Raw genomic sequence first — 16,859 nt, 5'->3', positions numbered from 1 at the left:
ACGAGCTTAGCTGCTCCACGGCATGTGGGATCTTCCCGGACCAGGGTTCAAACCCGTTTTCCTTGCATTGGCAGGTGGATTCTTAACCACTGCGCCACCAGGAAAGTCCTTTTTAGAATTTTCTTGACTGTTCTTGTGCAGTATCTCTTCCAGATGACTTTAGGGTCAGCTTATCAAGTCACTTGAAAATCCTGTTGACATTTTGGTGGGGATTAAATCGACTTTACAAACTGACTCGTGAAGATTTTAAGTATTTACAACATTGCTTTCAAGTGGGAATAAGGCATTTTCTAATTCAGTTAGAGCTCCTGTCAATCCTACAGTCAAGGTTTAACGGTTTTTGAAAAACGTGGTCTTGGGAGTTCCCCGTTGGCCTAGCGGTTAAAATTCTGGGCTTTCACTCCCGCGACCCGGGTTCGGTCCCTGTAACTGAAAGGCCGCAAGCCGCGCGGCCAAAAAAAAAAAAAAAATGTCGTCTTGCACATTTCTTTTCAGGCTCATTCCCGGGGACCGCATGGGTGTTTCGGCGACCGTGAATGGCACCTGAAGGTAACTGAGGGCGCGGGTAGAGGGACACAGAAACGTGATGACACCGGTAACCACAGGTGGCACAAGTGACTGTCAGGGGGTGGGGAGACACGGGGGGGGTCCACACAACAGGGGGCGGGGTTGCATGGGGGCGTAAGGGCACCGCCAGACGGAGCCCGCGGAGCCACTAAGAGCCGCGGAGCCTGCCCACAAGCCCAGAGGGAGGGGCGGGCGGTGGCGGGCGGTGGCGGGCGGTCCCGGGCGAGGGTCTCCACCCTCAACCTGCGCCAATCCGTCGCAGAGCTCTGCTTCTCAGACCCCGCCTGAGGCCCCGCCCACAAGGCACGCCCACAGTCCCTGGTCCCGCCCATAAGGCCCTCAGGTCCCGCCCACCACTCCCCTGCTCTCGCTCCTAAGGCCCCGCCCACAAACCGCGGTCCCGCCCATCTGGCCCCGCCCCCGCAGGCCGCTCAGCCTTTCCTCCTGCTGCTGGCGCGCTGCCGTTGCGGACTGTAGGTCCCAAGTTCCGAGACCTGGTGGCTGCGTCCTGGCCCGGAGGCCGCGGGTTCGAGTAGTCGCGTCTTCGCCGCGGCCCCGGAGCCCGTGCCCGTTCCGCGGGGCGCGACCGTGGCGGGCAGCGCCGTCCCGGCCCGCGCGGCGAATCTGCCGCTGCGAATCGGCGGGCTCGGCGGCGGCGGCCTCGCGAGAGTCTGGGCGGCGCGGACGCGGCTGCGGACGGGCCCGCGGACGGGCCCGGCGGACGCGCGGGCCGGCGGGCTGACTGGGGCCGGGGCCGGCGGGCGGGGGCCCGGCCTGGAGCCGCCGGCATGACTGGCCGCGTGTGCCGCGGCTGCGGCGGCACCGACATCGAGCTGGACGCGGCGCGCGGCGACGCCGTGTGCACCGGCTGCGGCTCGGTGCTCGAGGACAACATCATCGTGTCCGAGGTGCAGTTCGTGGAGAACAGCGGCGGAGGCTCGTCGGCCGTGGGCCAGTTCGTGTCGCTGGACGGTGGGTCCCGGCGGGGCTGGCGGGGCGGAGGACCGCGTGGCCAGTGGCCTCCGTGCGTGTGCGGTTCTGGCTTTAGTAACGGAACTTACCGGAACAGGGGACAGGATGCGGCCCGGGGTCGGGGTCGTGGCCCATCCCCCTCAGCGCAGTCCCTTCGCTCCTTGGGGGGACAGTTGTTTGAATCTGGGGGTCGGGGACGTCAGCGCGTCCCCTCTCTCAGTCATCATAGTCGATCCAGCTCCTTTCGGGTTACAGTTGTATGAATTTAAACACATTTGGATTCGAGTAACACCACAGCGAGGATAGAGTTCCACAGCCCCACGCCTCCCCGCAGCGGCAGCTGCCCTCCGTCCCTGCAGTCTTGTTTTTCAGGAAGGCCGCGTAAATGGAACCAGCCCGTGGGCCACCTTCGGAGACTGGCATCTGTCCCTCAGCCCTGTGCCTTTGGGATTCGCCCAGGCTGTTGCGAGGATCTGGGCTCCTTCCTGTGCACGGCCCACGATTTGCTGAAGGACCTTTGGTTTGTTTCCAGTTGGGGGTGATTATGAATAGAGCTGCTAAAAACTTCGAGGATGGCTTCTTCCGTGGACATAGGTTTTCATTTCTCTAGGGTGGTTCCCCAGGAGTGGATGGTAGCCGTATGTTTAACTTTATAACAAACCACCAAATGGATTTTCAATGTGGCTGGCACCGTTTTGCATTCTCATTAATTGCTTCACCAGAACTTGGTGTTGTCTCAGTATTTATATATATTTTGGGTGTGTTTGTAGTGTGTTGTGGTGCCTCATCTCCGTGTTGATGCATTTCCCTAATGCATAGGGATGTTAAACAGCATTTAATGTGCTTATTTGCCATCCCTAACCCCCTTGCTGAAATGTCTGTTCAGGTAGCTTTTTGCTCATTTTATATTCAGGTTGTTTGTTTCCTTACTGTTGAGTTTTGAGCATTCTTTAAATATTGTAGTTACAAGTCCTTTGTTAGATACGTGATTTGCAGAGCAGAAGTTTAAAATTTTGATTAAAAGTTTTAAAATTTGATGCAGTCCACTTTATTGATTTTTTTTCTTTCATGGATTGTACTTTTCTCTTGTTGCAGAGCATGGGCTCTAGGCACGCGGACTCAGTAGTTGTGGATCGTGGGCTCTAGAGCACAGGAGCAGTAGTTGTGGCACATGGGCTTAGTTGCTTCGCAGCATGTGGGATCTTTCCAGACCAGGGCTCGAACCCGTGTCCCGTGCATTGGCAGGCAGATTCTTAACCAGTGCACCACCAGGGAATCCCCCGGTAGTAAGTCTTGAAATCAGATGTTGTGATTCCTCCAGCTTTGCTCTTCCTTTTCAGAATTGTTTTAGTTATTGTAGTTCCCTTCCCTTTTCATTCAATTTTAGAATAAGTTTGTCTATATTTACAAAAAATCTTGCTGGGGCTTTGACTGGAATTGCATTAAATCTCTTGATAAATTTGGAGAGATTTGACATTGTTACTATATTGTGTCTTCCAGTCCATGAGCACAGATGTCTCTCCATTCATTAGGTTTCCTTTGATCTTCCATCATCGTTTGAAGTTTTCAGCATATAGCTCCTGTACATATTTTAGATGTTTACCTGAGACCCAAATAGAGCTGTTGTCAATAGTATTTTTCAGAAATTCAGTTTTCAGTTGTTCATGGCTGGCATATAGGAATACGGTTGATTTCTGCCATTGGCCTGTTTCCTGTGAGCTTGCTAAACTTATTAGTTCTAGGAGTATTTTTAAAAATAGATTCCTTGGGATTCTTGATGTAGACAATCATATTATCTATAAATAGGGGCTGTTTTCTTTCTTTTGTTTCTGTTTCTTGCTTTTGAGCAGACATGCTTGCCTTCTTCCCAGTCTTAGAGGGAAGCATTCACTCTCCTCCCACGCAATATGATGTTAGCTATAGGTTTTTGGTACCTGTTCTTCATCAGTAAAGTTGAGGAAGTTCTCTTTCCACTCCTAGTTCGCTGAAAGTTTTTATCATGAGTGGATGATGAGTTTTGTTTTTCTTCCTTGGTCTGTCAGTGTGGCTGGTTTTTGAATGTTCAACGTGCTTTGCATTCCTAGGGTAAACCCAATTGATCACTGGGTATTATTCTTTGTATGTGTTGCTAAATTAGATTTGTTCATATTTTGTTGGGGATTCTTACATTTATGTTCATGTGGTATATTAGTGTGCAATTTTCTTGTAATGTCTTTGTCTGGTTTTGATATCAAGGTAATGCGCCTCCTGGAATGAGTTGGGAAATGTTCCCTTCTCTTCCGTTTTCCGGAAGGATTGTGTAGAATTGGTGTTGTTTCTCCTTTGACTGTTTGGTGGAATCTACTGGTGTAGCTATCTGGGCCTGGAGGTTTCTTTTTCAGAAGTTTTTAGTTACAGGTTCAGTTTCTTTAATAGTTGTAGCTTTTATTTATATTTTAGAGTATCTCCTTCATGTCGGGTGAGTTTGTCGTTTTGAGGATTTGGTCCATTTGATCTAAGTTGCTGAATTTACGCATGTAGAGTTGTCGGTACTATTCCCTTATTCTTTGGGTGTCCGCAGGGTCTGTAGTGGTGTCTCATTTTCCTTTCAGATATTGGTGTTTTGCATCTTTCTCTCTTTTTCCCTTTATTTCTCCTGCTGGAAGTTTATCAATTTTTTTGATCTTTCCAAAGAACCGGTTTGGGGTTTCATTGCTTTTTTCCTCCTGTTTTCTGCATGGCACACGTCTTTGTGTTCTTTTTTTTGTTGTTCTTTGTTTTTTTTTCGTCTCTGTGTCCTTCCTGAGCAACTTCCTGGGACTGCTGTGGCGGAGTCTCCCTGGCACTGTGTTTGCAGCTTTGTCACATGTTGCCAAACTGCCCCCTCAGTCATCCAAGACTTTGATGCCTGTTGGGAAGAGAGTAACAACGACAGTAAGAAGGAATAATCATAGTAGCTGACACTTAGGGTTTCCCATGGGAGGCACTGTGCTGAGTGCATCCCTTGTACCTGATGACAGCCTGTCCTCACTGCAGACGACAAAGCTGGGTGCAGAGGAGTCCTGGACGTGAGAGATGTGCTGCCACCTGTGGGCAGTGACGTTGGTCCCACGGCCTGTGAGCACAGGCTCAGAGCTGGGTGCCCTTTGGTGGTGTGATTTAAAGGTGGTATGAACCCGGGCTGGCTCTGTCCGGTGGGCTCACTCTCTGGAGGGAAGCGCTGCAGGGGTTGTGGGTTCTCAGCTCCTGTGTAGAGGGCGGAGAGGGAGGGGCGAGGGGCGCCGCCTCCTCCAGCAGCCCCTCCCTCCCCTGGGTGGATCCCTCCCAGACTCCTGGCCTCCTCCCTTCCCCATCACAACAGCAGCCGCCCTGGTAGTCGGCTCTGGCTGCTGTCAGCCTGCCTGGTGCGGAGTGTATGCCCAGCTGGCCCCCCAGCTCTTCCTTCGCTCCAGCCTCATCCTGGAAGCTGGGCCTTCTCTCTGGGGTGCCCTTGTGCAGGGCCCAGGGCCGCTGTCTTTCTTAAGCGTTCTTGTTTACTCTTTGAGAAGGAGTGGTGGGTGGTTAGCTCCTCAGTTCACTTGAGAATATGTAAATTAGACGTCAGGGCCCTGTGGCCAGCGGCCCTGTCACCAGCTGGGTTTCTGACTGTGACCCAGGCCCAGGGTCCAGAGGCGAAGAATCCCAGTCCCCCTGGGTCCCCTGGTAGATGTTTGAGGATCGGCAAAGTGTGAGTCCAGCGTCCCAGGCTGGACTCGCAGAGTGGTGGCAGCTAGGGTGGTGCTGGGGACGCCTGGGCTGTGTCTTTCAGTTGATGGGCAGCTGGTGAGGGGATGGGCGTGGCTGAGAGAAGGGATGGATGTGAGGACTGCAGGATGGCAAGGTGGTGGGCAGAGCTGGGGCAGCTGGGCCTCTGCGGGCCTGAGGAGGGTCCTGCTGAGTCATGGGGGAAGGGCTCACCAGAGCGTCAAGGAGCTCAGGGGCGGAGTAGGGCTTCCTGGCACAGGCCCACGCCAGCATCCCGTCCCTGGTGTCGGTGCTGAAGGTCTCGAGGACAGCAGGTCTTTCCCCTGGGTGTCCCCTGCAGTTGATGGTGCACAGTGAGCCCGTGGGCCCCTCCCGGGAGCTGTACCTGCTGCTCCCCCAGGATGAAACCCAGAGGCAGAGGGAGCTCCTGCTTCCCTGGGTCCTTCCCTTCCTCTTCTGGGGTGCACCCCCATGGGTTCCATGACCACAGCTTTTAATCGCTGCAAACTTTGTCCCTGAAGTCAAGGTGTCTGTAAGTGCTAGTGTTCTCGTGGTTATGAGTAATGAGGTGCTTTCCATGCGTAAAACGATGAGGAAGGTTTGGTGCCCGGCTCTGGTGGGGGTGGAGCCTCTCTTGCTCGCTGGGGCAGCTCCCTGGGTCCTAAAGAACAGCAGACCCACCTGCCCTCTGCCTGGCTTGTGCCCTGCCCGGAGAGGGTTCTCTCGGGCACAGCCTACCAGGTGTCCTGGGCAAGCTCTGGTCCTGGAGTTTCAGAGGTTCTGCATCTCTGTTTCTATCTTGTGGCCCCTCAGAGCCCCACTGAGTCCCTGCGGGAAGGGACCTGCTCTCAGGAAATGGCCGAGTTTTGTCCTGGAGGCACTTGCGTGAGAGGAATGTTGTTCCTAAAATGTCATTTGCTGCTTTTATCACCTGCCATGCTGCATGCTGCGTGGTTTCCATAATCAGACTCTTAATCGTGACGAAACAGGCTCTTCAGGAGCTGTGTCTGGTTGACAGAAGTTTAGGCTGCCGCCACTGTTTAGCTGTTGATCACCGACCGCAAGAGGTCTGTGTCCGGCCACGGCCCCCTGCCCGGGGCTCAATGTGGACTTGCTGAGTGTTTCGGGTGCCTTAGGGGAGTTATGCCAACGTCCGAGCTCAGGTCGAGGGGCCACTGGATTTCTCTTCCGTCCTGGAACCGCCCAGCTGGACCTGTGCAGTTGTCCCCCCTTAAAAGGAGTTTCACAGCAGTGACAGAAACCCCTCACTTTAAATAAAATGAATACAGACTTAGGAAAGGTTTTGCTTACCCATGTGGGAGGGATCGTGCGCGGACTGGAGGACGGGGCTTTGTGCTGCTTTTCTGTCTGTGGTCTTGGGGTGCTGGTGCTGCTGGCTCTGTCCTCAGTGCCCAGAGTGGCCGAGAAGCGCCCCCGCCCCCACCAGGTTGCAGGGCTCAGGCCTTTGCACCTTCTTGCCTTTGCAGCCACAGCTGGGGGGGCACAGGCGCATCTGGGTGGAATTTCCGGCCCCTCCCCTGCTGTCCACAAGGGGGCAGTCTTGGCCCGGCTGTGCTGATAAGAACTGCAACTTCTACTTGTTAGATGTAGCTGGTTGTATCTTGTTTGTTACAGGATCTTGTTATAGAAAATACCAAATGTTTTTAGAAGTAGAGGGAATAACATGAAGGGCATCTGAAAGACAAGTACAGCGTGCATTGATGGTTTTGGTCAGAGGTGGTACTCAAGCTTTCTTTCACGCTTCAGGGGACCCTAGCCCCGTGGTGTTAGCTATTTGAGATTTGCTGAATAAGCACTTTTCATAGGCTCCACCACTGCTTTCCAGATGTTATCTACTGTAACCAAATCCCCAGTGGGTAGTATTTGTTGAATAAAAGAATATGCATCCATTTGGCAAGCAGGTTTTGACCTGCCCCCTCCCTTCCCCCAGCTGGCCGGACCTAGTAAGGCACCTTCCTTGCCAGGACTTAGTCCCCGTTTCTCTTGGGAGCACATGCAGGACTGAGGCTACGTACAAGGGCCTTGGAGAGCACCAGGGTGGTGTGTGTGTATATGTGAGCGTGTGTGAGTGTGCACGGGGGCAGGAAGCATCAGCTCCCAGAGCAGGTGGGGCCGGAGCAGCCCCAGGAAGCGTGACTGGGGCGTTGGGGAGAGACAGGGAAGGACAGCACCGCAGCAGGAAACAGAGGTCCTGGAAGTGCAGGGGGGAGCGCCTGCAGAGAGTGCAGGGGGGGAGTGAGGGGAGAGGGTGAGGGGAGGGCGTGACCTCTCAAGGTCTTGCAGTGCCTTTAACGCTCACCCAGAACGAGGCTCTGCTCTTACTCAGCAGCATCTTCGGGTGACCTGACCTGGTCGCTTCCCATCTGTGTCTAAGCAGGGAGAGGTGACTGGGAGGAAGGCCCCCCAGGGTCCTCGCGCCTGGAAGGTGGGGCTTCAGGGGATTTATACCCTTACGTTGTTCTTTTTCTAATGCAACATTATTGTAATTGTTTGCTTAAAACATGTGCTGATTTCCGCTAAAACAATGTGGTGATTTTTTTTCCTTTTTCTCAAATAAAAGTTGGGCAGCACTGCACGCAGGTCAAAATGTGGCCGTCCTCGTCAGGGGGCTGAGGGGTTGTGGCCTTCTTCAGTGGTTCCTACGTCCAAAAGATCACAAATATAACAATCCTGAAGTGTATAAAAGCTGCCACAAAATAGGGGGGTACAAGATGCAGACCCCCAGTCTCAGGCCGGTGAGCCCCTGTCGGGCTTCTGCAGAGTCAGAGGTAACACTGGAGTGTTGGAGGCTCCTCATTTCTGGGCCGGGTGGACAGGTCTCCCCTGGGCCCTGCACTGCTCCTGGCCCTCTCCAGGCCCCCAGTGTGCCCTGCCTGGCCCTCTCCCTCCCTGCCCTCTATGGCCAGCTTCTTGAAGACACTAAGTTTGTGGTAACTTGTCAGGGCAGTGATAGAAAGCCAACACACCCAGGGTGACAGCAAAACCTTCCCCAGGCACCGCCACCTGTCCCCAGGCTCCACATCCTACTGTGAGAGAGCCATGGGCTCCCTGCCAGTACCCACTGGGGCCGGCGCCTAGACCCCACCATCGGACCACAGGAGTTCGTGGGGGACGCTGCCCAGTCCTGGGCCTCAGCCCCAGGGAAGCTGCTGAGGCAGGGACGCTGGGTGCTGGGGCCACCAGCCAGCCAGCCCCCTGCTATGCTCCCGGCTGCTTCCAGCTGCTCGTAGCCCACTAACTGCCCAGCCAGGCCTACTTGTTGCTCGTTTCAAAGTTTTCTTAGCCCATCTGATTTCTTTCTTTCCCAGCTGACCTTTAGAATCGTTTTGCTGAGATCTTTAAAGAATCTTGTTAGTGCTGGTTTGGGATTTGGTTGCAGTCACAGAGAAGCCGAAGGCCGACTTGTTCTCCGCTGTCTGTGCTGGTAGCCGGCCTATGGATGACCCAGAGGTCCCTGCTGGCCCCAGGAGGTGGGCCACGTGTTCTCCTCAGGGGCCTATTCTCAGACTTCAGTGATCTGGCTTCCCAGATCCCTGTCACTTCTGAGTTTCCATTTCATCCTCCAGCAGGCCCTGCACCCTTACCTCCCCCACGTGGCTAACAGTGTGGGGTCGTGTTCCCTAACTTCAGGAGCCTCTAATCCTTTGCTCTGTACTTTGTAACAGACACACTGGCCTGTGGGATGCGCAGCGCTTCCCCGCTCCCCCGCCTGTGCCTGGCCGCCTGCGCCCCTCACTTAGGCGTGGCGCTCGTTTGAAGATCGCGCTTCAGCGCTGGGGTTTGTAAGTCTGGTGAACAATCTGGATGTCCACCTGGCTGTCCTCACAGGGTATCAGGGCAGAAGTCCCCGCCCTGAAGCCTTGCAGAGTGGAGCACGTGAGACGTCCTGGGGGGGCTTGCCGTTGGTGGGAGGTTCAGAACAGAGCGCCCGTAGGTGCAGCTATAGCTATGCGTTGGGTTCCAGGGCTTCCTAGGTTGCTGCTCTGTGGGCGGGCAGCACACAGATGGGTAGAGGTGCGAGCGTCTCCTGCAGACTGGCTCCTGCCCTCCCCCCCGCCCCCCGGGAGATGGATGCGATAATAAATGTGAATTGGCTGGCCCACGGCCCGCAGAGGGCCAAGGTGAGGGGCTGGGCTGGGCCGGGCCAGGCCTGGGCCGTAGTTGGGAGAGCTGTGTGACAGTCTCTTCTGGGACATGGTTAGAGAATGCAGATGGGCATGGTCCACGCCCTCGGCTCCAGGTCAAGGCCACGACCCTGTCAGCAGGGCAGAGGTGTGAGTGGTGCGGTGAGATGCTCGCTGCTGCCTGCTGCTCTGAGTCTTGCTCCAGAGACACTGATGCACGAAAGGGCTGTTGACACAGATCTCTGCCCAGTGTCGGCTCATGAGTCTGATTTGTGTCTCCAGGTGCTGGCAAAACCCCGACCCTGGGCGGCGGCTTCCACGTGAACCTGGGAAAGGAGTCAAGAGCACAGACCCTGCAGAACGGTATTTCCCGCCGTGGGTGCTGCTGGAAGAGGGTGGGCTCCTGAGGCGGGACAGGGACGTGGGACGAAGGATAAGAGTGACAGCCTGCCGTGACCCCCCGCATCCTTGTCACCAAGCCAGTGCAGGCCCCACTTCTGGGAGGACTTGTTGGCGGAGTCCCCTCCCCGGGTCGTCAGGACCCTGCCTGGGTGCCCTGCAGTGCCCTGGGCCTCCTGTAGGGGCTCTCTGCCAGGGCTACTCTGAGGTCTCTGGACCCTAACGGGCCCACACCTGTTACAGTTTCAGTCGCGATAAGCACAGGAAAAACAAATTTATAGCAGTTTGATGTGTGGTGCCACTTTTGTTGTATTTTGTAACCATCCCAGTCCACAACAGATTGGAGAAATGTCTGTTCAAACCTTGGCCTGGGGGCTTCCCTGGTGGCGCAGTGGTTGCGAGTCCGCCTGCCGATGCAGGGGACGCGGGTTCGTGCCCCGGTCCGGGAGGATCCCACATGCCGCGGAGCAGCTGGGCCCGTGAGCCATGGCCGCTGAGCCTGCGCGTCCGGAGCCTGTGCCCCGCAATGGGAGAGGCCACAGCAGTGAGAGGCCCAAGTGCCGCTAAAAAAAAACCAAAACAAACCTTGGCCTGTTTTTAATTGGGTTATTTGTCTTCTTATTGAATCGTAAAAATTCTTTATGTGTTTTAGATACAAGTCTCTCTTATCAGTTATATGACGTGCAGAAAATTTTCACCCGTTCTGTGGGTTTCTTCACTCTCTTGGTGGTATGCTTTGAAGCACAAAGGTTTTCAATTTTGATGATGTGCGGTTTATTTACTCCTTTGTTGCCTGTGCTTTTTGTGTCGTAAGAAAGGTTGCCTGATTCAATCCAAATCACAAAGATTTATGCTTATGTTTCCTTCTGAGTGTTGTGGTTTTAGCTCTTAGGTTGAGGTTTTGATCCCCTCTTAGTTTTTGTGTCTAGTGTAAGGTAAGGGCCCTACTTCACTCTGTTGCATGTGGATATCCAGCTTTCTCAGCATCATTTGCTGAACAGCCTGTATTCAGTTGGCACCCTTGTCAAAAGTCAGTGACCGTAAACGTGAGGGTTTGGATTCTCACCTCTGTTCCATTGGCCTGTGTCTGTCCTTTTTCTAGTATCACACTGTTTTGGTTATTGCATCTTTGTAGCAAGTTCTGAAATCAGGAAGTGTGAGTCCTCCCAATTTGTTCTTCATTTTTAACATTGTTTTGTTGACTATTCTGAGTCCCTTGAATTTACATATGAATTTTAGGTTCAGTTTGTCAGTTTCTGCAAAGCAGCCAACTGGGATTCTGATAGGGATTTACATTGACTCTGTAGACCAATTCGGGGAGTATTGCTGTCTTAACAAGATGAAGTCTTCTGAGACCTGAACGTGGAATGTCTTTCCATTGATTTAGGTCTTCCATAATTTGTTTCAACAATTTTTATGGTTTTCAGAGTATAAGTTGTACATTTCTTTGCTAAATTTATTCCTAAATATTTTATTCTTTTTGACTATTGTAAATTGAATTGCTCTTTAAATTTCATTTTTTGGTTGTTTGTTGCCAGTGTATAGAAATATGAGAGGTATCTGTATATTGATCTTGTATCCTGCAGCCCTTGAAAAACCCACATATTATAATAGTTTTTTTAGCGGATTCCTGAGAATTTTCTATATATAAGATCACGACATCTGAAAATAGATATAGCTTTGCTATACTTTCTAATCTAGACACTTTTATTTATTTATTTTTTTGCGGTACGCGGGCCTCTCACTGCTGTGGCCTCTCCCGTTGCGGAGCACAGGCTCCGGACGCGCAGGCTCAGCGGCCATGGATCATGGGCCCAGCCGCTCCGCGGCATGTGGGATCCTCCCGGACTGGGGCATGAACCCACGTCCCCTGCATCGGCAGGTGGACTCTCAACCGCTGCACCACAAGGGAAGCCCTAGACACCTTTTAATTTTCTTCCCTGACAGCCCTGGCTAGAACCTCCAGCACCACGGTGAATCCAGGTGTCTTATTCCTGATTTCAGGAGAAGTGTCCAGTCTCTCACCATTAAGTGTGATGTTGGCTGTGGTGAGCTCAGGCAGGGACACCCTCTGCTGGGACCTCTCAGACACTCTGTGAGGACGCTGTCAGGAAGGTTATGGCACATAAGAGTGCCTCCGTCTTGGGCGTGTCCCTAAGCGCCGCGATCTTCACTTGCACGCTGGGAAGATGGGCTTGGTGAGTTCCAGCATCCTTACCTATATGCTGGTCACCTTCTCCTTGGCTCTCGAGGACCCGCCTCCTGTTGCTGCTGTGGATGGGAGTGGCCAGCATAGACTCGGCCAGCAACTCCTCCGTCCAGTAGGGCTGACATCCACGTCGGCTGACTACCGTGAGGGCAGGTGGTGGGCTTCCAATTATGACTCGCATCAAAATGTTTTAAATTTTCCATTGAGCTTTTTCCTTTGACCCCATGGGTTTATTAGTGTTGTTGGCTCTTCCAGCTTGAATCTTCTGTGTTTAGAGCTCATACTCTGTTGGATTTCAGTCTTTTGAAATGATTTGACGCTTGCGTTATGGCCCAACATATGGTCAATTACAATCAGTTTGGGCACTTGAAAATATTTTTCTGCAAAAAGTGGGGTGTTCTGTACATGTCACTTGGGTCAGATTTCCTCCCAGTGCTCACTGATTTTGGTTCTGCTTGTCTGTCTGTCTGTCACTGAAAGGGCATATTAAGATCTCCATGATGATTGTGGGTTTGTCCATTTCTACCCATAGTTTTGTTGGTCTTTTGTTTTGCCTGTTTTAAGACTATGTGTATAGAAGTTTAGCGCATACAAACTTATTTATTTATTTAGGCCGTGCTGTGCAGCTTGCAGGATCTCGGTTCCTAAACCAGGGACTGAACCCAGGCCACGGTGGTGAAAGCCCGGAATCCTAACCACTAGGCCACCAGGGAACTCCTTAGTGAACACAAATTCACAATTATTCCTGGCTGGTAGCTTGAGTCTCCATTGCTAAAGTAGTGCTCTGGCCTTCAATCCCACTTGTACTGGCCTACTTCCACCTGCTTTCTTCTAGCTGGTGCTATCACATAATGTTTCTTTTTCTCTGTGGCTGACTTTAAGATCTTCTGCACATGAAGAAGTTTATCCCCTATAGAGAATGTATCTATTTCCAGACTTCCCTGGTGGCACAGTGGTTAAGAATCCGCCTGCCGGGCTTCCCTGGTGGTGCAGTGGTTGAGAGTCCGCCTGCCAATGCAGGGGACACGGGTTCGAGCTCTGGTCTGGGAATATCCCACATGCTGCAGAGCAGCTAAGCCCATGCACCACAGCTGCTGAGCCTGAGCTCTAGAGCCTGCGAGCCACAACTGCTGAGCCCATGTGCCACAACTACTGAAACCCACGTGCCTAGAGCCTGTGCCCGGCAACAAGAGATGCCACCGCAATGAGAAGCCTGCGCACCACAACGAAGAGCAGCCCCTGCTCGCCGCAACTAGAGAAAGCCTGCACGCAGCAACAAAGACCTAACACAGCCAAAAATAAATAAATAAATAAATTTATAAGGAAAAAAAAAAAGAACGTATATATTTCCAAAAACCTAGAGTAGGTGGTACATCGGACTCAAATCAGTTGTAGTTGTAAAGAGCAGCATTCATGCAGACGTATTCATGGAAGTGAAACTGGAAACTAGCAATAAAGGAAGAGAAATAACCCACCTAATTAAAAAAAACTTCAGATAGCCCTTGGTTTAAGTACAAAATCAAAGCAGAACTCGCGGACTCCTCGGAACGGGCTCGCTGAGGTCTGAGGCCGAGGTGGAGCCCACTCAGCTATTCGGGGAGGCCCAGAGCCTGGGGGGCAGCCTACTCTGTCGTCCTCCTCACACCTTTCCTGGGGCTCCTGCCTGGGGTCAGCGGCCAGCGGCCTGGCCCCTGAGGAGGGGCTGGCCCTCCCTCCGCCCACCGTGGTAGGTGTACCCTCCTGTCTTCGGCTGCCTTCCCCGGTGTTATCGTCCTATCTCTGTCTGGGTGGGGGCTGCAGGGACCGAGGGGTGCCGTCTCTCCACAAGGTGCCTCTTTTCTCCGGACCGGACGGGAGCTGACCTGTTGTCCTCCCCCGGGGAAGACTCCTGTCTTTTCACTTCCCACCCCCCACCCCCAGTCTGTTGGATTGGGTTGAAATCTATGGATTTAACTTCAGCTGTTACTCTTTGTGTTAGGTTTTGGGTGCCTTTCTTAGAAAACAGGAGAGTTGGGAGAGGAACAGACGGCTTGGACTGTGATTCCGTTCACGCGGGGGTCTGCGCCTCCTGGCCCCCCTCCCTCCCTGGAGGTGTGGTGCCCGCGCAGGTCCCTCTCTAGGGCCGTCTCTGGTTTATTGGGAACGTGCTCAGGTCCCAACTGAGGTGCAGCTCAGTGAGAGAGAAGCCCTGGACTCTTCCCTCCGGGTGCCTGGGCGGGGCTGGAGCGGGCGCCCCACTTAGCGTGGAAAGGGCATCCTGGGTGCCAGCGAGGCGATTTGGTCCAATCTGAGTGTCCGTCTCACTCTCTTTTTCTTGCTTAATTTGGCCCTTTTGGGGTTTTCTGTCTATCTTGGAAGTTCTGAAATGCTTCTAGGCTGGAGCATTGGTCACTGACTTGATGAACCCTTTCACATGGGAGGCATTTCTCAGGGAAACTTTTTATTCTGTTCTTTTTGTTTGTCTGTTTTTCTTCATATAACGTATGTATAGTAAAGTGCGTAAAATATACCAGCCTTAAGTGAACTGCTTGATTAATGTGTATGACTTAAGGCCTGGGCTCAGATCATGGTTGAGCATGTTTCTTGTACCCCAGGAAGCTCCCCACTGTCGATTAGTTTTACTTGGTTTTCTGCTTCAGACAATTAGAATCACAGAGAATGTCCTTTTGGTGTGTGTATTTCAGCAGTTTGTTTATTGCCACGTAGGATTTCATTTGTGAATATACCACAACTTATTTATCTGCTTTTCCTATCCATGGACGTTTGGCATCTCCAATTTTGGCTGCCGTGTGTGTTCTTTTTTTTTTTTTTAATACGTTTTTACATTCTTTATTTTTAACATTTATTTTATTTTTTTGGCTGCATTGGGTCTTAGTTGTGGCACGCAGGATCTTTGTTGAGGTGTGCAGGATCTTTCTTTGTGGCGCTTGGGCTCTTCGTTGCAGCGCTGGACTTCTCTCTAGTTGCGGCATGTGGACTCTGTAGTTTGTGGCCCATGGGCTCTCTCGTTGAGGTGCACGAGTTCAGTAGTTGTGGTGTGAGGGCTTAGTTGCCCAGCAGCACGTGGGATGTTAATTCTCTGACCAGGGATCTACCCGAGTCCCCTGCATTGGAAGGCAGATTCTTTATCACTGGTTTCTTTTGCTGTGCAAAAGCTTGTAAGTTTGATTAGGTCCCATTTGTTTATTTTTGTTTTTATTTCTGTTGCCTTGGGAGACTGACCTAAGAAAACAGTGGTACAATTTATGTCAGAGAATGTTTTGACTGTGATCTCTTCTAGGAGTTTTACGGTGTCATGTCCTTTATTTATTTATTTATTTGGTTGTGCCGGGTCTTAGTTGTGGCAGGCAGGCTCCTTAGTTGCAGCTCTCAGGCTCCTTAGTTGCGCTCACCAGCTCCTTGGTTGCAGCATGCAGGCTCCTTAGCTGTGGCATGCAAACTCTTAGTTGTGGCATGCATGTGGCATCTAGTTCCCTGACTAGGAATCAAACCCAGGCCCCCTGCATTGGGAGCATGGAGTCTTATCCACTGCGCCACCAGGGAAGTCCCTATGGTGTCATGTCTTATGTTTAAGTCTTTAAGCTATTTTGAGTTTATTTTTGTGTATGGTGTGAGTGTGTGTTCTAACTTCATTGATTTACATGCATCTGTCCAACTTTCCCAGCACCACTTGCTGAAGAGATTATCTTTTTCCCATTTTATTTTCTTGCCTCCTTTGTCGAAGATTAACTGACTGTAGGTGTATGGGTTTATTTCTGGGCTCTCTATTGTGTTCCATTGATCTGTAAGTCTGTTTTTGTACCAATACCACACCATTTTGATTACTGTAGCTTCGCAGTATTGTCTGAAGTCTGGGCGAGTTATGCCTCCTGCTGTGTTTTTTTTCCTCAGGATTGCTTTGGCAATTCTGGGTCTTTTATGGTTCCATATAAATTTTTGGGTTATCTGTTCCTGTTCTGTGAAAAACGTCATGGGTATTTTGATAGGGATCACATTAAATCTGTAGATTGCTTTGGATAGTACTGCCCTTTTAACAATATTAATTCTTCCAGTCCAACAGCATGGGATATCTTTCCATTTCTTTGAATCCTCTTTAATTTCCTTTATTAATGCTTTATAGTTCTCAGCATATAAGTCTTTTACCTCCTTGATCAGGTTTATTCCTAGGTGTATATGTATATATATATTTTTTGGTGTTATTTCAAAAGGTATTTTTTTTTTACATTCCCTTTCTGATATTTCATTGTTGGTGTAAAGAAATGCAGCCAATTTTTGAATGTTGGTCTTGTATCGTGCTACTTTGCTGAATTCATTTATTAGGTCTAGTAGTTTTTGTGTGGAGTCCTTAGGGTTTTCTATATATAGTATCCTGTCATCTGCATGTAGTGACAATTTTACGTCTTCCCTTCCAATTTAGATATGTTTTATTTCTTTTTCTTGTCTGATTGCTCTGGCTAGGACTTCCAATACTACGTTGAATAGAAGTGGTGAGAGTGGGCATCCTTGTCTTGTTTGAGATTTTAGCAGGAAGGCTTTTAGCTTTTCACTGTTGAGTATTATATTGGCTGTGGGTTTGTCATAAGTGGCTTTTATTATGTTGAGATATGTTCCCTCTATTCCCACTTGGATAAGAGTTTTGATCATAAATGGATGTTGAATCATGTCAAATGCTTTTTCTGCATCATTTGAGATGACCATGTGGTTTTGGACTTTTCTTTTGTTAATGTGGTGTATTACATTGATTGACTTGCGAATGTTGAACCATCCTTGTGAACTTGGGATAAATCCCACTTGGTCGTGGTGTATGATCTTTTTTATTTTTATTTTTTTTGTGGTACGCGGGC

At 51.1% G+C, this 16,859-nt stretch overlaps 1 protein-coding gene across 6 annotated transcripts in view; it reads left to right on the top strand.

The window, feature by feature from the left end:
- Positions 1–989: 989 nt before the first annotated feature.
- Positions 990–16,859, top strand: part of BRF1 (BRF1 RNA polymerase III transcription initiation factor subunit) — a 71,616-nt gene continuing 55,746 nt past the window's right edge. For 2 of the 6 annotated variants that reach the window (XM_049706749.1, XM_033421692.2), the window contains exons 1-2: positions 990–1,539; positions 9,690–9,770. In XM_049706749.1, the coding sequence (XP_049562706.1) occupies positions 1,356–1,539; positions 9,690–9,770 (265 nt within the window). In that variant the 5' untranslated portion in view covers positions 990–1,355. The remainder of the gene's footprint in view (positions 1,540–9,689; positions 9,771–16,859) is intronic. The other 4 variants (XM_049706751.1, XM_004262457.4, XM_049706750.1 and 1 more) reach the window with 3 other exon arrangements.

This window comes from Orcinus orca, chromosome 2 (genome assembly GCF_937001465.1).
Source record: "Orcinus orca chromosome 2, mOrcOrc1.1, whole genome shotgun sequence".
NCBI classification, from domain to species: domain Eukaryota; kingdom Metazoa; phylum Chordata; class Mammalia; order Artiodactyla; family Delphinidae; genus Orcinus; species Orcinus orca.
The sequence above is the reverse complement of the archived record's forward strand: the minus strand, read 5'-3'. Positions and strand labels throughout refer to the sequence as shown.